The sequence below is a fragment of the Nerophis lumbriciformis genome, linkage group LG27, assembly GCF_033978685.3.
Source record: "Nerophis lumbriciformis linkage group LG27, RoL_Nlum_v2.1, whole genome shotgun sequence".
Lineage (NCBI taxonomy): Eukaryota > Metazoa > Chordata > Actinopteri > Syngnathiformes > Syngnathidae > Nerophis > Nerophis lumbriciformis.
The window spans coordinates 26,759,448-26,783,973 of NC_084574.2; the positions used below are offsets into that span (position 1 = coordinate 26,759,448).

General features: G+C 39.1%; 1 protein-coding gene across 5 annotated transcripts in view; it reads right to left on the reverse strand.

Moving 5' to 3' along the window:
• Nucleotides 1-581: 581 nt before the first annotated feature.
• tmc5 (transmembrane channel like 5) overlaps nt 582-24,526 on the reverse strand; it is a 41,664-nt gene continuing 17,719 nt past the window's right edge. For 4 of the 5 annotated variants that reach the window (XM_061988259.1, XM_061988258.2, XM_061988260.1 and 1 more), the window contains 13 exons: nt 22,974-23,116; nt 22,749-22,893; nt 19,088-19,240; nt 16,105-16,271; nt 10,891-10,966; nt 10,704-10,801; nt 10,534-10,629; nt 10,346-10,421; nt 4,705-4,838; nt 4,398-4,571; nt 2,129-2,207; nt 1,959-2,051; nt 582-1,892 (listed from right to left, as the gene is read on the reverse strand). In XM_061988259.1, the coding sequence (XP_061844243.1) occupies nt 1,341-1,892; nt 1,959-2,051; nt 2,129-2,207; nt 4,398-4,571; nt 4,705-4,838; nt 10,346-10,421; nt 10,534-10,629; nt 10,704-10,801; nt 10,891-10,966; nt 16,105-16,271; nt 19,088-19,240; nt 22,749-22,893; nt 22,974-23,116 (1,986 nt within the window). In that variant the 3' untranslated portion in view covers nt 582-1,340. The remainder of the gene's footprint in view (nt 1,893-1,958; nt 2,052-2,128; nt 2,208-4,397; nt 4,572-4,704; nt 4,839-10,345; nt 10,422-10,533; nt 10,630-10,703; nt 10,802-10,890; nt 10,967-16,104; nt 16,272-19,087; nt 19,241-22,748; nt 22,894-22,973; nt 23,117-24,526) is intronic. The other variant, XM_061988262.1, reaches the window with a different exon arrangement.

A 24,526-nucleotide genomic window follows, 5' to 3' on the forward strand; every position in this document is an offset into this window, starting at 1 on the left:
CTTGTTCACCCCCTGGGAGGTGAGGGGTGCAGTGGGCAGCAGCGGTGCCACGCCCAGGAATATTTTTGGTGATTTACGCTATGAAGTGAGGGGGAACTGAGTGAATAATGACAGGTTATATGATTAATTTATTTAAACTCATATCCGGGCCACTTTATAATGAATATGTCAGCATTTTTTGTTAAAAAAAATAAATAAATAATAATAATATATATATATATATATATATATATATATATATATATATATATATATATATATATATATATAACACCAAATTATTTAGGGGGGCTTAAGAACATTTTAGGGGGGTTTGAGCCCCCCTAAAATAGGCCTAACAACGCCAATGCTGCATACATTTTCAAATGATGGGACACACGGTAGAAAACGGATGATTGGATGGAATATGAGGAAAGTATGGTGCAAAATGGCGCGGCCCAAGCCAGAGGAGTGTAATTTGCAGCCATCTTTTCAATGATTCTTACTTCAAAGAAGGGTTTTGATCTGAGTTTGGGTGGAAAACATTAAAAAGACGCAAGCTCAATGCGATCCAGAAAATTAGGAGAAAGACAGAGTCAGAACCTGGGAAAAACCAAAGAGGTAAACCTCTAGTATTTTATTATGTGTCCTCTTCTACTGATGTTTTCCTCAAGATGCTTGAGAAAAAAAACAAAAAGACTATGGAGACTCACAGGCTGTGGTGTCTATGGAAAGTCCAGAAATAATATGTTGTATTTCTTCTCTGCTCATAATGTTAACCATATCAGGGCCACACAAACATGCAACTAAGTGATCAAAATAACAGTTTTACATGCCTTTATCCATTCTGTCTGCAGTTCAGTTGATGACGTCACACCAAGAGTGTGGCATATCAAGTTTGACGATTGGAAGGGTACTTACTTATCTGCTGGTTACAAAAACATCAATTGATGGGAAACGACTGCCGGATTCATTTTCAGGAGCAAAAAATACATAAAGAGAACTTCTAGGTGAAATGTTGCTCATCAGGACGCTATTGGTCCTTTAATTTTGTTTTTAGAATATGCATAGGGACGATTAAAAAAAACTAAGCTATTAGTAGGGATGCAATACCAATGTATACTATACGGATACAATTCCCATACAATGATACAATACTGTATTTATTTATATATTTACAGTCTATATTTGTCATATATTATTTTAATGAAACAGTGAATACTGAGGTGAACCTGCACTCTCACAAATAAAAGTTTGCAGTTTATACAAATTTAGTTAATTAATCTGGATGCCAGTAGAAATTCAGGCGTTGATTAATAACATTTCTCATTCTTGCTGTTGATTACCTGCAAACTTTCAGTTCAGTAGCCGTCATCAAACTCATTCTGGGCCTGTTGCCGGGCCAACATTGCTTGTATGAGAGCGCTAGACCTGGCAGGAGGTGCATTTTCTGGGGCCGCGGTGGTTCCCCAATGGAGACTCTCTTCCCTCTCGGCGTTCTGTCTTGCCTGCATGACTTGCATCATAGCATTGGAGAACGAAGACGGTGAGTCGTCTCCTTCTCTTTGTCTCGCCTGCATCAGAGCGATGGACCCGTTGAGAGGGCTCTCAGGAAACTCCGCATCCCTGTAGCGGACATCTGTCTCGTTTTCCTCGTCTTGACTCAGGTCTGGAGTGAAGAACGGCTGGTGCATTGGGTGAAATGCTCCGTTTTGATCCTGGGCTCTCTGATGGACCATTGCGGTCTGCAACAAAGCGTCAGAATGTAAGATATCTGAGGGAACAGTGCCTCCAGCGGGTCTGCGTCCTGCCTCGTCTTCTTCAAGACGTTGGTGAAGAATCAAAGCCTGAACCATTCCATTGGAGTTGAATTGACCGCCCGGAAAACTGCGATCCGATCGATGTTTGGGGTTCTGATGGAGAAAAATATGAACTGATCTGTATATATCATTTTAAAAGTGTTCTTCCAATAAACATACCTTCTTTTGATTCTTCTGTTTGGGTTTCTTACTAGGATGACATTTCTGGAGGTTCTGCAGTTTTTCCAGCAAAAATGACTTGTCTTTGCCCTCCTAGTGAGAACAATGTTAAAAGTTTGATGCAAAGAGGTGTGCAAAGCAAATTAACACACAAACTGCGTCACACCCACATTGACAATTTGCTGTCTCAGTCGACCAATAAGCTGCTTGCGGCCCTGAGTGACTTGCCAGAAGATATATATGATGATTCTGACGAGGGTTGTATACAAAGAATGTCAGTTAAATGTAGCAAACATTATGGACACAGGTACAGATGACAGCAACACCACACAACATAAGTGACATGCTCACAATACATTATGCAGAGCACAGAAAACAGCCGAGGTTTAATTTCAACACATTTGCTCATGTTTGGCTCATACAAAACCCAAAACCAGTGAAGTTGGCACGTTGTGTAAATGGTAAATAAAAACAGAATGCAATGATTTAGAAATCCTTTACAACCTATGTTCAATTGAATAGACTGCTGTGGGGAGGCGTGGCCTGCAGACCGACAGCGAGGCAGGGCACGCCGGGGCCGACTCCAAGATGGCGGCGAGGAGGCGTGGCCGGGATCGACGCTGTGATAAATGTCAGGTGCGCAAATCGCCCACCTGGGCACAATTATATAATCTCCTCTCAATGAATAAAAGAGCGGCAGCCGAGAACGACGGGAGAGAAGGAGTTGGAGAGCCAACAGTAGATGCAGCGCGGAAAATAGCGAGAGGCAGACGACGACGACGCGGCAAACTGAAAAGCGAACCGAAGAGCGAGCAGGAAGAGGAGCTGAAAAGCGACCCGAAGAGACTTGAAAAATAAACAAAGTCAAAACTGGTCGACGTCATGTCCCTCTTTGGTGGTCCATGGAACCCGGACGACAGTGAGAGACTGTCACAACTGCAAAGACAAGATATTTAACGTTCAAACTGGAAAACGTTGTTATGTTTTGCAAATATTAGCTCATTTGATGCCTGCAACATGTTTCAAAAAAGCTGGCACAAGTGGCAAAAAGACTGAGAAAGTTGAGGAATGCTCATCAAACACTTAATTGGAACATTCCACAGGTGGACAGGCTAATTGGGAACAGGTGGGTGACGTGGTTGGGTATAAAAGCAGCTTCCATGAAATGCTCAGTCATTCACAAACAAGGATGGGGCGAGGGTCACCACTTTGTGAACAAATGCGTGAGCAAATTGTCCAACAGTTTAAGAACAACATTTCTTAACGAGCTATTGCAAGGAATTTAGGGATTTCATCATCTATGGTCCGTAATATCATCAAAAGGATCAGAGAATCTGGGGAAATCACTGCACGTAGGCGGCAAGACCGAATAATTCGATCCGTCAGGCGATACTGCATCAAAAAGGGACATCAGTGTGTAAAGGATATCACCACATGGGCTCAGGAACACTTCAGAAAACCACTGTCAGTAACTACAGTTTGTGCAAGTTAAAACTCTACTATGCAAAGCCAAAGCCATTTATCAACAACACCCACAAACGCCGCCAGCTTCGCTGGGCCCGAGCTCATCTAAGATGGATTGATGCAAAGTGGAAGAGTGTTCTGGGGTCTGACGAGTCCACATTTCAAATTGTTTTTGGAAACTGTGGACCAAAGAGGTAAAGAACCATCCGGACTGTTCTCGGTGCAAAGTTCAAAAGCCAGCATCTGTGATGGTATGGGGGTGTATTAGTGCCCAAGACAAGGGTAACTTACACATCTGTGAAGGCACCATTAATGCTGAAAGAAACATACAGGTTTTGGAGCAACATATGTTGCCATCCAAGCAACGTCTTTTTCATGGACGCCCCTGCTTATTTCAGCAAGACAATACCAAGCCACATTCTGCACGTGATACAACAGCGTAGCTTCGTAGTAAAAGAGTGCGGGCACTAGACTGGCCTGCCTGTAGTCCAGACCTGTCTCCCATTGAAAATGTGTGGCACATTATGAAGCCTTAAATACAACAACGGAGACCCCTGGCTGTTGAACAACTTAAGCCGTACATCAAGCAAGAACAGGAAAGAATTCCACCTGAAAAGCTTCAAAAATTGGTCTCCTCAGTTCCCAAATGTTTACTGAGTGTTGTTAAAAGGAAAGGCCATGTAACACAGTGGTAAAAATGCCCCTGTGCCAACGTTTTTGCAATGTGTTGCTGCCATTAAATTCTAAGTTGATGATTATTTGCAAGAAAAAATTATGTTTCCCAGTTCGAACATTAAATATCTTGTCTTTGCAGTCCATCCAATTGAATATAAGTTGAAAAGGATTTGTAAATCATTGTATTCTGTTTTTATTTTAAGATTTACACAACGTGCCAATTCAACTGGTAATGGGTTTTGTATAATATCATATTGTAGTCAACAATTTAGCACACACACAACACTGCTGGGCACTTACAAGATTATGAGTGTGCCGAGGAAGTAAACAATTTCACTCCTGATGACATTTTCATAGATCCAGATGGCCACCTGAGAACCAGGAATGTGCTCGAGACCATCGATCCAGATCCCAACTACACTGAAGGTGTTGTTCAGACCCCGAAAAGGGCCGCACTGCTTAGAGGGAGTCAGTCTACACAGAAAGTAGACACGTCTTGATTTTCATGAAATTATATAATTTACACCTGCCCAAAACTTGGATTTGAGGATGTTATTTTAGTTTTTCAATATTGTAACATGTAATTTTGAAACTCCTCCGGCTGTACCTCCATGCAGTGTATGCAACCATGGACAGGGCTCCGACAAAGAAAGGGAAGAAAAGGAGTGCAATGAAGATGGTTTGCATCTGAGCTGCCCTGCCTGTTCGACGTGGAGGCTGACAGTTGTGGGTTAGGCTGACCTGGAAACAAACACAATTATTCATATCAAGGATCTTTTTTTTTTTTTACACAGTGAAAAAGTATCTCCCAACCAGAAATTACCCACGAACGTGATTAAAATGTGTTTGTTGGGAAATCTTGATTGAAAAAGACATTATATAAGTTTACTCTTTTATTTTCTTGTATTTGTACACCAAGTTCTACATTAAAACTATTATATTACACTATTTAATAGTATATGTATGAATATATATGTACTGATAGATATACGGTATGTACTAATTATATATATATATATATATATATATATATATATATATATATATATATATATATATATATATATACATATATATATATATATATATATATATATATTTATATATAGTACAGTTCTCTTGATGAGCTTCAAGAGGAAGTCACCTGAAATGGTTTTCACTTCACAAGTGTGCTTGAAGCTCATCGAGAGAATGCCAAGAGTGTGCAAAGCAGTAATCAGAGCAAAGGGTGGCTATTTTTAAGAAACTAGAATACAAAACGTGTTTTCAGGTAGTTCACTTTTTTTTGTTAAGTGCATAACTCTACATGTGTTCATTCATAGTTGTGATGCCTTCAGTGACAATCTACAATGTAAATACCGCATTTTTCGGAGTATAAGTCGCACCCGAGTATAAGTCGCACCTGTCGAAAATGCCTAATAAAGAAGGAAAAACACATATATAAGTCGCACTCAGTGACATTCTACAATGTAAATACCGCATTTTTCGGAGTATAAGTCGCACGTGTCGAAAATGCCTAATAAAGAAGGAAAAACACATATATAAGTCGCACTGGAGTATAAGTCGCATTTTTTGGGAAAATTTATTTGATAAATCCCAACACCAAGAATAGACATTTGAAAGGCAATTTAAAATAAATAAAGAATAGTGAACAACAGGCTGAATAAGTGTACGTTATATGAGGCATAAATAACCAACTGAGAACATGCCTGGTATGTTAACGTAACATATTATGGTAAGAGTCATTCAAATAACTATAACATATAGAACATGCTATACGTTTACCAAACAATCTGTCACTCCTAATCGCTAAATCCCGTGAAATCTTATACGTCTAGTCTCTTACGTGAATGAGCTAAATAATATTATTTGATATTTTACGGTAATGTGTTAATAATTTCACACATAAGTCGCCCCTGAGTATAAGTCGCACCCCCGGCCAAACTATGAAAAAAACTGCGACTTGTAGTCCGAAAAATACGGTAGTCATGAAAATGAAGAAAACCCATTGAATGAGAAGGTGTGTCCAAACGTTTGGCCTGTACTGTATATATCCACCCATCCATTTTCTAACGCTTGACCCTTTTTTGGGGTCGCGGGGGGTGCTTGAGCCTATCTCAGCTGCATTCGGGTGGAAGGCGGCGTACACCCTGGACAAGTCGCCACCTCATTGCAGCGCCAACACAGATAGACAGACAATATTCACACTCACATTTACACATTAGGGGCAATTTAGTGTTGCCAATCAACCTATCCCCAGGTGCATGTCTTTGGAGGTGGGAGGAAGCCGGAGTACCCGGAGGGAACCCACGCAGTCAGGGGGAGAACATGCAAACTCCACACAGAAAGATCCCGAGCCCGGGATTGAACTCAGGACTACTCAGGACCTTCGTATTGTGAGGCACATGCACTAACCCCTGTTCCTCTGTGCTGCCCTACTGTATATATATATATACATATATATATATATATATATATATATATATATATATATATATATATATATATATATATATATATATATATATATATATGTATGTGTGGGAAAAAAAATCACAAGACTATATTTCACGGGATATATATATATATATATATATATATATATATATATATATATATATATATATATATATATATATATATATGTATATATATATATATATAATCACAAAATACCCATTCTGTCTGGTGGTCAAATTGAACTCAGCTTATGTGTCATCAAAAGAACTTGGGAGTGACCAGCAACTTTCCCTGGGAGGAACATCTGGTCCGAACGCAACAATTTATATATATATAACGGATAAGTGCTCAATACCGGGGTAGAGCGGAATATACGTTAGGTCAGGAAAAAATTCAAAAGGAAAAAACTCAAGAGGCTATATCATCCCTACAAGCCTGTTTTGCAGGTTTCCCAAACCTGCGAAACAGGCTTGTAGGGATGATATAGCCTCTTGAGTATTTTCCTGACCTATATATATATATATATATATATATATATATATATATATATATATATATATACATGGGTGTAATATGTGTATGTATGTATTTCTATGTATATATGTATGTATTTATGTGTAAATAAGTATATATAATACACAGTATATAATATATATATATATATATATATATATATATATATATATATATATATATATGTATACATATATGTATGCGTGCACATCATTTCAATGTGATACTCTCAATACATGATAGAACTGAACATGTTTAATTAATCTAACAATTAACACAACAGCACATTTTTATGAAGCTTCTTATCAAATTTAGAATTTGCTAGTGTTGTTGTAAATCAGATGACATATTACATTTGTAGTATTGAATGCTGCATACATTTCTTTTTTTTTTACAACATAAAGTGGCTAGTGCACAATAACCAAACAAAAGCAAAAACTACTATTGGCTCCCTTTTACATTATCTGGCGTTATCCCTGTCTTTGTAAAAAATAACAAAAACCAAAAAAAATTAGATTTTGTAAATAATCCACACCATACACGCTGTTGACAGTGTATGGTGAGCTGTTTGTTTTACAGTTTGTACTTATCGTCAGGGCAGCAGATCAGTTTGTGGAAACATTTTGCATGAAGAGGTGCAAGTAAAATCTCAATTAATAAAAGACAAAATGTATAATATGAAATTTTACCACAAAATATTCCTAACCCTACCCCTGTGCATTAATGCACTGATTTGGTAAGACAAAAAAAAGCCACGTTTGATCCGTGGCAGGAAGGGTTGCTAATATATTGTATGTTTGCATTAAGTTAAATGTGTTATTTTGTACAGAAAAAATAATTGAACCATGATTTTGTTTAGTCCAAAACATACATCAAATACATTTAAAGTTTGAGTCAAATAGAATAAAAATAGATTGGGTGTGAAATAATTTTGTGTTGGGTCGGCCCTCTATATGCTGTACTATATACTATCTTTATCACAATATTTTACTGCATTAAAAATGGTATCCATGTCCAGTATTTTGTAGCCTATAACATAACTGGCTGAGTTTTTAGGCCTAAATACTGCAGACAACAACGTAAGGCCAGCTAAAAAAACGAACTAATTAAATGTTCATCCTGTAATGGAAAAACATGAGGGGGGTTTTTTATGGAGAACTTTGAATGGCATTATTTCAAAGGTCATTCACAACGTTCATGAAAGATTCAGCAGAGCCAGGGTCCAATTACCAATTATCATGCATTCATTTATTTTGTGCCATTGGTTGACCCCACAACACAATGGGTTTTCATTCATAAAGTCAAAACCCTATTTTCCATTTCCATCACACATAAAGAAAGCCTTCTCTTGGTTTGAATAGTTAGTCAGTCTAAGCCACACTTATATAGTGAGATAAGGCATTAGAGTTAATACAAAACCCAAAACCAGTGAAGTTGGCAAGCTTTGTAAATCGTAAATAAAAACAGAATAAAATGATTTGCAAATTGCAAATCCTTTTCAACTTATAATCACTTGAATAGACTGCAAAGATAAGATATTTAATGTTCAAAGAGATTAACATTTTTTTTGTTGCAAATAATGATTAACTTACAATTTAAGATGGCAGTAACACATTGCAAAAAAGTTGGCTTTCTTTTAACAACACTCAGTAAACACTTGGAAACTAACGAAACCAATTTTTAAGCTTTTCAGGTGGAATTATTTCCCATTCTTGCTTTAAGATGGCAGCAACACATTGCAAAAAAGTTGGCTTTCTTTTAACAACACTCAGTAAACACTTGGAAACTAACGAAACCAATTTTTAAGCTTTTCAGGTGGAATTATTTCCCATTCTTGCTTGATGTACAACTTAAGTTGTTCAACAGTCCGGGGGTCTCCGTTGTAGTATTTTAGTCTTCATAATGCACCACACATTTTCAATGGGAGACAGGTCTGCACAACAGGCAGGCCAGTCTAGTACCCGAACTATTTTACTCTGAAGCCACGCTGTTGTAACACATGGCTTGGCATTGTCTTGCTGAAATAAGCAGGGGCATCCATGATAACGTTGCTTGGATGGCAACATATGTTGCTCCAAAACCTGTATGTACCTTTCAGTATTAATGGTGCCTTCACAGATGTGTAAGTTACTCATGCCTTGGGCACTAATACACCCCCATACCATCACGGATGCTGGCTTTTGAACTTTGCGCCTATAACAATCGTGATGGTTCTTTTCCTCTTTGGTCCGGAGGACACGACATCCACAGTTTCCAAAAACAATTAGAAATGTGGACTCGTCAGACCACAGAACACTTTTCCACTTTGCATCAGTACATCTTAGATGAGCTCGGGCCCAGCGAAGCCGGCAGCGTTTATGGGTGTTGTTTATAAATGGCTTTCGCTTTGCATAGTAGAGTTTTAACTTCTACTTACAGATGTAGCAACAAACTGTAGTTCCTGACAGTGGTTTTCTGAAGTGTTCTTGAGCCCATGGGGTGATATCCTTTACACACTGATGTCGCTTTTTGATGCAGTACCGCCTGAGGAATCAAAGGTCCGTAATATCATCGCTTATGTGCAGTGATTTCCCAGATTATATGAACCTTTTGATGATATTACGGACTGTAGATGGTGAAATCCCTAAATTCCTTGCAATAGCTCGTTGAAAAATGTTGTTCTTAAACTGTTGGACAATTTGCTTATGTATTTGTTCACAAAGTGTTGACCCTTGCCCCATCCTTGTTTGTGAATGACTGAGCATTTCATGGAAGCTGCTTTTATCGTCAATCATGGCAACCACCTGTTCACAATTAGCCTGTTCACCTGTGGGATGTTCCAAATAAGTGTTTGATGAGCATTCCTCAACTTTCTCAGTCTTTTTTGCCACTTGTGCCAGGCATCAAATTCCAAATGAGCTAATATTTGCAAAAAATAACGTTTTCCAGTTCGAACAATAAATATCTTGTCTTTGCAGTCTATTCAATTGAATATAAGTTGAAAAGGGCCCTGCGATGAGGTGGCGACTTGTCCAGGGTGTACCCCGCCTTCCGCCCGATTGTAGCTGAGATAGGCTCCAGCGCCCCCCGCGACCCCAAAGGGAATAAGCGGTAGAAAATGGATGGATGGATGGATAAGTTGAAAAGGATCTGCAAATAATGTATTTTGTTTTTATCTACGATTTACACAATGTGCCAACTTCACTTGTTTTGGGGTTTGTAGATGCATCATGCAGCAATGATCGTGTGTCCAGTATAACATCCACATTTTTTGTTTACATACAGTATATATTTACCTTCTTTACGTAAAACAAGGTGACAAACTTGACAATTTGGATGGCAGGCAGCAGCGGAGAGAAATAAATTCCAATCCTGCAGTTCGGAAAAAGCAAAGAGCAAACAATTATGAAAGTAAAGTATTAAGGACACATTTAGTTTGACCTCCATGTTAATTTCAAGTAATTAATGTGATCATTTTGTTTACCAGAGCAGAGTCTGTGCATAGATGAGCTCAAGGACATTCCTGGCTACGTCAAACTCGGGAACACCGAGCCGTGGTAAAAATGTTGTTCCAATCCAACTGCGAGAGATTTAAAAAAAAAAATCACATCTGACTCAAATTACACATTTAAAAAAATCCCACACATAACTCACTTGGCAAGGAACTCGCCAAAGAAAGATCCTAACATCAGAAAGAAAAAGTCAAAGATGACCAGGCGGTATAAGGCCTGTCCAACCATGGATTCCCAACACTGTAGATAAGACATTTCAAAATGTGAAGAAAACTTTCTATTGTGTGATTACAGGAGGGTTCAGACAATATTTTTTTTTTCGAACATACCAAAAACGTCTGAGTCACCACATTCATCCAGTAGTAACATAAGACACCCAGAATAAACATCTTGAGTATAACATTCCTGTAAATTAGAAAAAAAACGTCTTTAAATACAACTAATACGCTTAATGTATTTTAAATAAATTACAAATAAATTACAGGGGTCCTCAATTAATAGGTCTAAGGGCCAGAATTTTTTTAGTAAATACTTTAAGGGCCAGCATCGCTAATTAGGTAAATAAGATACAAATATATTATTAAAGTTAAAAAGTTAAAGTTAAAGTACCAATGATTGTCACACACACACTAGGTGTGGCGAGATTATTCTCTGCATTTGACCCATCACCCTTGATCACCCCCTGGGAGGTGAGGGGAGCAGTGGGCAGCAGCGGTGGCCGCGCCCGGGAATCATTTTGGTGATTTAACCCCCAATTCCAACCCTTGATGCTGAGTGCCAAGCAGGGAGGTAATGGGTCCCATTTTTTTATAGTCTTTGGTATGACTCGGCCGGGGTTTGAACTCACAACCTACCGATCTCAGGGCGGACACTCTAACCACTAGGCCACTGAGTAGGTATGAACGTAATATAAATTGTAATACAGTGGTACCTCAACTTAAATCGAAACTGCACTTTTTTTGGAATTGTGTGTATCGTTCACAATCATTATGAGAGACAAAAAGATAACGTCTTTTTTTTTAGGATCCTAAAGACAATTAAAATGTGACTAAAAGGAGTCACTGTTGTAGCATTCAAAGCCCTCTAAAACAATTTCAAATCCGTCCATCAACGGTCCGTAATATCATCAAAAGGTTAAGAGAATCTGGAGAAATCACTGCACGTAACTGATGATATTACGGACTTTCGATTTCTCAGGCGGTACTGCATCAAAAAGCAACATCGGTGTGTAAAGGATATCACCACATGGGCTCAGGAACACTTCAGAAAATGACTGTCAGTAACTACAGTTTGTCGCTACATCTGTAAGTGCAATTTAAATCTCTACTATCCAAAGCGAAAGCCATTTTATCAACAACACCCAGAAACGCCGCCGGCTTCGCTGGGCCCGAGCTCATCTAAGATGGACTGATGCAAAGTGGAAAAGTATTCCGTGGTCTGATGAGTCCACATTTCAAATTGCTTTTGGAAACAGTGGACGTGGTGTCCTTGGGTACAAAGAGGAAAAGAACCATTCGGATTGTTATAGGCGCAAAGTTAAAAAATCCAGCATCTGTGATGGTATGGGGGTGTATTAGTGCCCAAGGCATGGGTAACTTCACACATCTGTGAAGGCACCAATAATGCTGAAAGGTACATACAGGTTTTGGATTAACATATGTTGCCATCCAAGCAACGTTATCATTGACGCCCCTGCTTATTTCAGCAGGACAATGCCAAGCCACGTGTTACAACAACGTGGCTTCATAGTAAGAGTGCGGGTACTAGACATCAACGTTTTGTATACACACTGCAAGCATATATATATATTGTGTTAACAGATAAATTCATAAAAATATGCAATATATTAAATATTTATCATACTTTGGTCATTTTTAAGCATTACTGCATGTATTTCCGTTTCCATAACAGCGCACTTCCGACTTCCGGCAAAAAATGTGTGTTACTGCTTTCGGAAACAAACGTGTGTTCTAATAATGGCAGACTTGGTGACAGACAAAAAAGACAACATTTTTTTGGACAAATGTGGATTCACAACCTCGTCTTATTGAAGCCTAATATATGGAGGATGAACTGCTGCTTATAAAAACGAGCACGAACAGAGGGTGAAACGGAGAAAACGGAAGCCGAGACTGAGGTCGGCGTGCTCTGGGTTATAAATGTGGAACTTGGAGCCAAGCTATGCGGATATAAATGGTGTGCTTACCCAAAGTCAACTTGAAAAAACTTCCCCGGCCAGTTGGAACAAACTGTCCATTGAGTGAGTCACTATGACATTTGATCATGATACACTCAGCACACCATGCCTGGTATCACAACTACATACGCTGTCGAGCTAGCTGTGTGCAAACAATACTTCAGATACTGAAATATAATTTTTCATGTTTTTCAGTCAATACAGATTGGTGTTCTTTCGCATTGTGTTGTGCTTTAGAAACTCAAAAGCCATTCAGCTGCTGACTCAAAAGCGAGCGTATCCCTTTCCGTATCTAGCTTATGGCTATTGCCTTAGCATGCCGTCCCAAGACGATGTGCTACTACGCTAGAGAAAAAGTTCCTCGGTGTTCGCTCTTACAAAAACATCGCTACAGCTTGGTTATTATACAGGTTAGGGAACGTATAAATGAAGTACTGTTGGCGGGTTTTGGATGCATTTTTAAAGTGATTTACTAGCAATATGTATTGCTCCAGTGAGCTGTATTGCCAGTGAAGTGAATTAACTCATATCATGTTTTGTATATGGTGAATGTTTATATTCATCTTGGAGGAAGCAAACCACCAGTTTAAATAATGGTATTTCAGTTTGAGCACATAAAAAGATAAGGCCCTTTAGTTTGATATTCGCTGGTAGATTGGCTCACTTCTTGTAGGAAAGAGGCCCTAATTGGCACTTCGGAATGCAAAAGTGATAGCCCTATCCTTGAGAAGAGACTACATGTTCAGCTCAACGCCAACATTTAAGTTATGGCTTTAAAGCAGTTGTTTTTCAGACACTTACACACAAATATCTCCCTTTATGGTCAGGATGTGCTCTCCTGACTTAACACACACACACACACACGCACACACACACACACACACGGAAGAACATAAAACTGATGGTTTGGCTTCTCCAAGTTAGGAGACATTTATTGACTTAACCTCCTCCAAGAACTGCAGTCCTGTATAATGACGCTCGCTGGTAATAAAGCAACTTTTAGTTCAGTAAAGCGTCTCCGACATCTCTCTTGATTTAGCCGTGCTGCCGTGTCACCCTTCTGTCAAGACGAGAGTGACAAACCCGTAAATGTACATCACCAGCCACCAAGAACGAGCAGATTTTACAAATTACAATGCAAAAAAACCCCAAAAACTTTTTGTCTTCTTGTCTCTCATTAGGATTGTAAATGATAGGCAAAATAAATAAAAAACGCAGTTCCTCTTTAAGAATGCGCCAAATTTAGAGGGTTTTTAGATGAGCTTTCTCTCGGTTAATTGTTATGCTTTAAGTTGCAAGCCAAAATTTTGAGTTGTAAGCATGCCTAACATTAGTTGGTGTAGCAAATGTCGCCACATAAGATTAGCCCAAAACATCTGGTCTTACTCAATAGCATTAGTTTACAGCTAGAGATCGACATGACTTTGTTTTTCAACCATTGGAACAAAGAAAGTGAGCGTGAAGAACAGTGCCAAAACAAAAGATATGATATCTATTGAATTAAAGAAATAAATCATCAAAAACATGACCCATTTCGCAGTCGACTCTGCAAAGCAAAACGAGCGCAGCACTGCTAGTCTGCACCATACTGAAGCAGAAGGAGTTTAACGCCAACCAAGCGGGTTAAAATAATATCTAACCAGCGTACATTTAATTTTGATGGCCTTTTTTTAGTGGAGAAGCAGCTCGAAGGAAAACTCGTAGAAGTCCACTCTCCAAGGTAAATACTGTATATTATTATTACATTAGTTCATAAAAATACTGTAGTTGTTCGTAGTACATTCTATTGTATTGGTTTTAGTAACACTTTAGTATGGGGAACATATTCTAAGTAACAAAGACTTCATTTAGAGTTATTTGGACACTAGGGGCACATATAAAGGTTAGGGTTACTAATAAGCAGTGTTGGGACTAACGCGTTATTTTTTTATATTCAGTAACTCAGTTACTGTTACTATGTGATGCGTTACTACATAAAAAATAACGTAAAATAACGCAGTATCGGCTAGAAACAGAAGATCTGAGTGTGTTTTATTGGAGCGCTGCAGTGTCGTCCTTCTGAATGTTCTTGTGTCACAAGAGGCGCGCTCTGTGTGTGTCTGGGTGTGGGTGTGGGGAGGGCAGGGGAGGGGAATGGGGGGCGTGTCTGTGTTTACTAACAACGGAGTCGCAGTCGACTCGAGTGTCTTAACATGGAGATATTCTCACTTCTTTTTTTTGTCGAGCACAAAGAAAAGAACAATTTAGTTAAATGTAAGTTGTGTCTTGGATCAAAGATCCAGTCTACTGCCCAAAACAACAATTCAAATCTGTTTGGTTAGGCTTTGTGTATGTCACGTGTGCCTTCCTTAGGTGAAGCCAGGTTTACAGCTATGTTGTTATTATGCTGTTTGTTACTTATGTATGTTATGTTGCAGCTATTTAAAATAGTTTTGTCAATTTATTCTGGCCTGAAATAAATTGGCCCTTTGATTGGCCCCATTGCTTAGCAGAGTTCAGTGATGCAAATGCATGTCAAGTTGACCAACAGATTGTATTATTCTCCAGTGCAATAACAGTACTGAAATGAAGGCTAAAAGGGCATTAATGGGAGCTTTTAAAAAAAAAAAGGAAGAAAAAAAAAAAGTAACTAAATAGTTACTCTTCACAGTAACACATTACTTTTTGGTGTAAGTAGTTACTTTTGAAATAAAGTAACTAGTAACTGTAACTAGTTACTGGTTTTCAATAACTAACCCAACACTGGTAATAAGCAATAATTCTGAGGTTATTGAGGGAAGACTCTTAGTTAATGGCTTACTGGTTGTATAATAAGGCCATGCAGAATAAGGCATTAATAAGTACTTAATAATGACTAATTAAGAGCCTATATGTTACTAATTTGCATGTTAATAAGCAACTTATTAATGGTGAGTGTTTCCCATACATAAGTGTTACCAATATTTCTTAATTAAAAGTGTGTTTTTCTTTTTTTTTTAAAAGCCATGTTACATTTTACCTGTTAAATTGATTTTAATTCATTTCAATGGGAGACGTTGATTTGAGATACAAGTGTTTTGAGTTAAGAGCTCCGTCACAGAACCATAAGTTGAGGTATTACTGTATTTAAAAAACAATAGCCATGGTAGATGTCGCCATTCACCCCAACCTTGCTCAGATAGCAAAGATCATTACCCAAAAACATATGCACTGATCTCCTCCAATATTGAGCAGATTTCTGTAAAACTGGATGGTTTCATTATTTGGGTGAAGTTTGAAAGACTTCAGCGAGCCGCCTATTGAGGACCCCTGCTCTACTGTAACATATACTCGAGCTTGATGAGACCCAGATCGCCTCTTATCAGACCTGAGCACCAGGGCGTAGATCTGCTTGCGTTTACTGGAGTAATGCTCAAACTTATTGAAGAGGGAATAGAAGAATGGGACCACCAGGTTCATCAAGGACACCACAAAGGGGACCAAAAGAGTCTCTGCCTCCTGTTGCAGCGATGAGTCTGCCACATCCACTGTCCTCTGAAAAGATGGAGGCCACACAAAGAGTGATTGATAAATCTTGAGTCAGTCCATGGTGCTTGCAGATATAGATTTTAGTAATCTTTCCGGGATACAAATGCTGCATATTGAATGCTATGGTACGCCGTAATCAGGGTTCAGTACGTACAGTAGGAAGGGGATACATACGGCCCCATTTGTTGGGGTTTACCTGACACATGAAACGTGACGAATTGGGGGGTTGCAGTTTTCCCTTTGCCCACCAAAAGGCAGTAGTGTTGAATATCTTAGAACAGAGGTGTCAAAGTCGTTTTCACTGAGGGCCACATTGCAGTTATGTTTGGCCCCAGAGGGCCGCTTCTAACAGTTACACAATTTTTTCATGCATTTTATTAGACTAAAATGTAAAAAAGTATGCTAAGTTGCAATAATTTCATCTAAAAATTGAGTTTATTTTACTGTATATGGAAAAACAGTACTGCTGTTTTTATGGAAAAAAGGCAGCTCAGTTTCCAGAATTTTACTGTAAAATTCACATTTGTTTTTTACTGTAAATAAAAAAAACAGCAATTTTACAGTAAAATGTTGGCACCTGAGCTGCCAGTTTGTTTGTTGTTGGGTTTCTTTTACCGCAAATCAACAACTGTAGATTTTTGAGTGTATTACTGTAAATGCCAAAACGGCACCATAGTTTATTACAGTAAAAAGAAATACTGTTTTTTTTTTCATTTTCAGAAAAATGCTGTAAAAACCACAGTAAATTTCACAATTTTACCATGATATCTATTGCTACTTTTACGTTGCACAATTTGATGGATAACTTGCTTGGAAATCATTATTATTAGTATTTATTTATATTTAAAAAATTGATTGAATGTTTGATAATATATTTTTGCATACTTAGACAATATTTAAGTTAACATAATTGGCGAATACATGGAGTACATTTATTTGTTTTCCCCCAAAATAGAAATAAATAATACATTTAGTAAGAAAAGTTACAGTACTTTATTGATACATATTATTTCCAGGCTTTCGAGGGCCAAATAAAATGAAGTGGTGTGTCTTAGAATGTGTTTCGTGGCAATTCCAACTTTTACCATGGCGTCAACTGTATTGAATTGTAAAATGATTAACCCCCTCCCACTTTTACTCTCACAGGAGATCCACCAAGGAATAAGGACATATATTTCCCTTCCTCACTGTACTTTGGTTTTAAGGTTTGGTTAATTTGGGGAACAAAACTGCTATTTTTTTTCCCTGATTTTCAAAATTATGTCCAGTCCAGCTCACCTGTTCCACGCAATTCTCCACGAACCAAAAATCATATTTTTTTCACTTTTCTTTGATGAATTCAACAACCATAAATAAATATGGCGCTCAACAATTTTAAAGGGGAACATTATCACAATTTCAGAAGGGTTAAAACCATTAAAAATCAGTTCCCAGTGGCTTATTTTATTTTTCGAAGTTTTTTTTCAAAATTTTACCCATCACGCAATATCCCTAAAAAAAGCTTCAAAGTGCCTGATTTTAACCATCGTTATAAACACCCGTCCATTTTCCTGTGACGTCACATAGTGATGCCAACACAAACAAACATGGCGCATAGAACAGCAAGCTATAGCGACATTAGCTCGGATTCAGACTCGGATTTCAGCGGCTTAAGCGATTCAACAGATTACGCATGCATTGAAACGGATGGTTGTAGTGTGGAGGCAGGTTGCGAAAACGAAATTGAAGAAGAAACTGAAGCTATTGAGCCATACCGGTTTGAACTGTATGCAAGCAAAACCGACGAAAACGACACGACAGCCAGCGACACGGGAGAAAGCGAGGACGAATTCGGCGATCGCCTTATAACCAACGATTGGTATGTGTTTGTTTGGCATTAAAGGAAACTAACAACTATGAACTAGGTTTACAGCATATGAAATACATTTGGCAACAACATGCACTTTGAGAGTGCAGACAGCCCAGTTTTCATCAATTAATGTATTCTGTAGACATACCCTCATCCGCTATCTTTTCCTGAAAGCTGATCTGTCCAGTTTTGGAGTTGATGTCAGCAGGCCAGGGAAGCTAGGGTCGATATTCTTCTCTTGATCATCTTCGGTGGCATAAGGGACGGTGTGAGCCAAGACATCCAGGGGGTTTAGCTCGCTCGTCTGCGGGAACAAACTGCTGCCATTGCTTGCCGTGCTACCGAGGTCTTTTGTCCCTGAATTGTTCACACAGATTCAATGGGGGTCTGGCGGCAGATTTCTTTGACTTTATCGTTGGAAATGCATCTGCTTTGAGTGTCGCAGGATATCCACAGATTCTTGCCATCTATGTCGTAGCATAGCTTTCGTCGGTAAAGTGTGCGGAACAAACGTCCAATTTCTTGCCACTTTCGCATCTTTGGGCCACTGGTGCAACTTGAATCCGTCCCTGTTCGTGTTGTTACACCCTCTGACAACACACCGACGAGGCATGATGTCTCAAAGGTACGGAAAACAGTTGAAAAAACGGAAAATAACAGAACTGATTTGACTCGGTGTTTGTAATGTGTTTGAGAAAATGGCGGATTACTTCCCGATGTGACGTCACAACGTGACGTCATCGCTCCGAGAGCGAATAATAGAAAGGCGTTTAATTTGCCAAAATTCACCCATTTAGAGTTCGGAAATCGTTTAAAAAAATATATGGTCTTTTTTCTGCAACATCAAGGTATATATTGACGCTGACATAGGTCTGGTGATAATGTTCCCCTTTAAACAGTCCAAGCTTGGCAGAAGTCTGATCTCTACTGAGTGCCACATATTGATATTCATGCTATCATCTGACTTGAGTACCTGCTGTTCATATTGGCATAGGTAATAAATGCTGGCTCCGCAGCCAACAGCCAAGCCGGTGGAGAAGAGCCACGAGCCGAGATGAATCCCTATTTGCTTGATCTTTTCAATGAGGGTTAACTGCTCCCTTTGGGCCTTCTCTGACATTGACTCCTGGAAGATGTAAGAGGTTAAAAATGGGCCAGAAAAACAGTGAAACATGACATCTGAACAATGAAAGTGTATTGGTGTATCACTGTGTAAAACCTGGGAGGCATGTATTCTCTATACTACAATTTAGTAACTAAAATACAGAGCTGTCAAGGGGTCACAATGAAAATGGTGAATATTGAAAATTTCCACTGTAAAATATGCAAGGACTCAGAGGATTCAAACTCAGTCAAATAACAAATGTGTTATGTTACAGGTTCCAAAATACTGGATACAATACAGAAATATTGCATCTAATATTGTCGGTTGTAAAAGAAAATGTTTTTATAGACACAGTATGTGATGTAGTATTTGCATGGCTCCGGATGAATACAATCTAATATGACGTATTATTAAGCAACATAGTCCTGAATGTCTTTTTGGCATTTCAAGTAACAACATTCAAACCTCGCTTCTGGATTCTGAATTAAGAATGTATACAACATTGCAATGCTATTCTATGAATTCAAATTGAATTTATATTGAAGTTGCAGACAGAAGGTAGAATTGCAATTACAATCTGAATTGAAGGACGCAGAATTGAAAATCCACAAAATTACAAATTATAATGTTGGTGTATTCCGGAATCACCCTGTACTGTATATTCCATGCATGGCCATTTTACATGATTATTATGACTATGAACGTCCTGTACACATGATAATACATCACACTATAATTTATTTTTTCTTGGACATTTTTAGATAAAATAATATTGTATTATACGGATCTTTTAAAGGGGAACTCCAATTTTGAAAGACAAGACGACGGATGTATTTTTCAAAAATTGCATTCTAACTCGTAAACAAACGGAAATATGCCAATGGGAGGTCCTCTATTTCGCCCACAAAACCCAATAAAAAAAACATCCAAAAAGTGCCAACAAATCACATTTCGTGACTTGAGCGTTGAGCTGAAAAGGATAGGGCTATCACTTTTGCGTTCCAAAGTCCCAATTAGGGCCTCTTTCCTACGAGAAGTGATTCAATCCACCTGCGAATATCAAACTAAGGGGCATATTATGTGCTCATACTGAAATACCACTAGTTAAACTGGTGTTTGCTTTCTCCAAGATGAATACAAACATTCACCATATACAAAACATCCATCCATCCATTTTCTACCGCTTGGCCCTTTCGGGGTCGCGGTGGGTGCTGGAGTTAATTAATTCACTTCACTAACACAGACAAACTATAGCGGCCCCGTGATCACTACCGTGTGTGCCTATGTTTACATCATCGATTGGTAAGCAGCTTCCTCACTTCCTTTGCTTGTGGACGTTTTTTGAAAGATCATAAATCATGCCTCTCACCTGGATAGTAAAAAGACAAGGATGTAATCCGACAAGTTGATACACTTTGACAGCCAATTCAGACCAGGTAATGGCGTGAACGACACAGAAAAACTCTGTGTTACACCCCCCTTTTCTTCGCGTGAATTATGAGTCATTTTTCATCTAAAGAAGACTATAACACGATTCTAGCAGTCAGCATCCTAATGACAGCAGACATTGTACAGTAAGTTATATTTTATTATGTTTGTTGGCTCTCATGAAGTCTGCAAACGTAGTGATGCGTTTTTTAAATGAATGCGCCGCATATGCTTAAAATGATCAAAATAGGTAAATATTAATTGTTATTATAAATGTGCACGTTACTACATTACATATATACCAGTGGTTCTTAACCTGGGTTCGATCGAGCCCTAGGGGTTCAGTGAGTAGGCCTCAGGGGTTCGGCAGAGCCTCCGCCACGGAGGTCACACACCCAACTCATCATGTAAATAAAAACTTCTCCCTATCGACGTATTATGGATACGTCCTGGGCATGACGTTAAAGTGCATCCGGCAGTGGAGGCTCCTCTATGGGATCTTAAGGCACTAGGAGGTTAACCCCTTTACTACTGTTACCCCAGGTGGCCCTTGGCAAAGGCCTAGTACCTGACTGCCCCCTAGCCAGGGATACAGTGAATACCTCAACGTCTTGGACTCCATGCCACTGGACCCTAACCCGATTCTGTCATGGATCGTGTGGTGACTGTCTGTGCACCAGTCTCCCCATGTAAAACAAAGTCACGCACAGGCATCCTCCATAAAGGGATATACCCCTACCAGGAGGATCGTCATACTCGTTAGAGTGACCGCCGATGATGATGATTATGGATACGGCAACAGCCAAAGTCACACTGATTTGCAGGTGTGTAATTTGTTGTGAGTTCATGCACTGTGTTGGTTTTGTTTGTTGAACAAGGTGATGTTCATGCACGGTTCATTTTGTGCGCCAGTAAAAAAACATAACTTTGTATTGAATTTGAAAAAAAACTAAACATTTTATTTTTCACTAACGAAGGGTTTGGTGAGTGCGTATTTGAAACTGGTGGGGTTCGGTACCTCTAACAAGGTTAAGAACCACTGTCCATCCATCCATCCATTTTCTACCGCTTATTCCCTTCGGGGTCGCGGGGGGCGCTGGAGCCTATCTCAGCTACAATCGGGCGGAAGGCGGGGTACACCCTGGACAAGTCGCCACCTCATCACAGTAAGAACCACTGATATATACAAAAATATATAAAACCCTAACAGAAGTGTTTGGATGTTTTTAAGGGCTTTTATAGGCACAATAGAGGGAATCCCATAGGCTCTATTGTGAGCGGATTTTGATCGCATTTTTTTAATACGTAGAACACATAAAAATAACAAAAACGTGTTCTCGTCTTACATAGGGATTGTGAATAATAGGCAAAATTTAACTAAAATGCAATTCCCTTTTAAGCATTCACAAAAATAAATTAAATGAACAGTTAACATTAGCATTTTAGAATTTTAGAGGTATAAGACTAAAAGTTGGGGTTATTGTTACAAGGCGCTACCTTGCTAGAATAGAATGCTGAGGGTTTTCATTCTAGCATTTTTTGTAGGTATAAAAATAAAAGTCACTGATATTGCTGCTTTCAAATAATGAAAAATGGTGGAAAAATACTTATTGGACTACTTATTATAGACTCCTTAACCGCACTCCAGCCTGTGTTCTGCTTCTGGAGTCCCATTGCTAAATAAATGTCATAGCTGTGGTCTGGTCATAGGAAGAGTACTGTGATATATACATTATTTATGCAGCTTTCATATTAAAGACAACATTTTATGTGTGTAGTTTCACGTTTACGTTAAAGGGAGCTTTGTGTCTATGTAAACCGCTCTGATCCACCCATGTCACACTGCCTGGGGATTAAACCAGGGTCCCCAGATTGAGAGTTGAGTGCGCTAGTCGGTGAGTCAAGCTAGAAGATCGGGCGATCATCTTGTTGTCTAGCACAACTCTTAGAAGGAAGGGAACAAGGTTTAACAATCTACTATTGCAGAGCTACACCAGCTGGTATCCGTTACATATTCATTAATAGTCCATAGTCATATTACAAAGTACAAAGAAAATACTAAGTTGTCATATTTAGACAGAGTTAGGGTTCCAACATTTACCTTTAGTTGTACACTGAGGTTGTTCTTGCGCCGTCTCACTGCTTTCTCATTGACTATGCTGAAATTCCAGCTGCACAAAAGCTGCCATGCACTGTTTGACACCTGCGCCGCAAGCATGTAGTTTGCCTGGAATGAGTTTGCCATGCTGCAGGAGTACAGAAGCAGCGTTACCTGCCGCAAACATTCAAATGGTGACAATAGCTGAATCGTGCAAACTTGACTGACCTAAAGATGAGTGCAATGCCACACAACACCATATAAATGGCGATAGTGAAGAAGTAGGCCAGCTGCATGTTGTACTCCACAGGATCCACAAGGGTTTTGTTGCTGTAGCCACCGTAGTACATGACAGTGTAGGTGAAGTAACCCTGAAGGAGTTGAAACATAGTCATATCAGTGGTGTGCTGTAAGGCCCAGCAAGGCCTTCTCTGCTGGCCTACCATAAATCATGATCATAAATGACTAAAAGTTAATTTTATTTTTTATTTACTTTTCATAAATATATAAAAGTATTCATTAAATTTTCTTCATGTCATATTAGGCTCCAGTGTTGCTGTTTTTAAGTTACAGCTTTTATCCAATCAAAATTCAGTGAGCTTGTGTGAATTCTGCCGTAGGCCTTCTGAACCAACATTAGCAGTTTAACGAACGGAGGACATTCAGTTAACAGACGGTTGCGATAGCCGGTTGCGATAGCCGATCAGATCACGAGTTTAAGACAGTAGCCCATCTAATTAGCCTTATGTTGAATATGACGGTGATTGGATACTCACTTGTCACTCCCAAGTATCCAATCACAAGTTGTGAATTACAAAAGCAGAAAGTGGCACCAGAGCCATACCCGGCCAGCAGAGAAATCAGCGGTACTCACTTTTTTAACCAACAAAGAAGCAGAGCAAAACGTTGGTTAGGTGGCAGATATATATATGCAAGGGCATTTTTAAGAAGGATATTTAGAGAGAGACTAGATATCGTGAGACGAGGTCGGCCGACTCCGAAAACGAGTTAAGCTGTCCTGGTAGTGAAATGGTTTGCCCGTCGAATCAACCTAGTACGAGCGGTACAAATGGCTTTACAAATTGTGAGTTCAAATATATTTGTTCACATTCAATGTTTTGTACAATTTTTTTAGTTTTGACAGTACCACGTCCGATGCAGGTTTATTGATTTTTTAATGCACCACAAAATAGCCCGTTTTGTACACGAGTGACAAATTGAGGTGATAGTAGTAAGTGTAAGTGTGTTTCAGTAGTGTATAAGTGTGTTTCTGTATAGTATTTTTCAAGCCGTGGTCATGTGGCAACATAAATTATGGTATTTTGAGAGGTATTTATTGAAGTAGGACATCACTGAAGGCCTAGGTGGTAAACGCATGGCACCCCACTGATTCATATACATATTAAAACTGTTTATTGGGTTACACTAAACATACTAAACTTGGTAGAGAGGGCCAACGACAAATCATTTAAATTTAGATGAGGATCTGGATAAAGGGGCTAATGCAATTAATACAATACAATAATACAATTGGGTTGCGTGGCTCAGAGGGTGGAGCGGCCGTCCAGCAACTTGAGGGTTCCTGGTTCTAATCCAGCTTCCGCCATCCTTGTCACGGCCCTTGTGTTCTTGGACAAGACACTTCACCCACCTTGCTACCATTGTCGATTACACTGGTATACATGTGGTTGGAGGCAGGCACGTGCACACATAGGGCCCTATGGGTGCTTGAGCCCCTGCCCTTTTTTGCCTCGTCTTAAAAAGTGCCCTCTGCCTGTGTG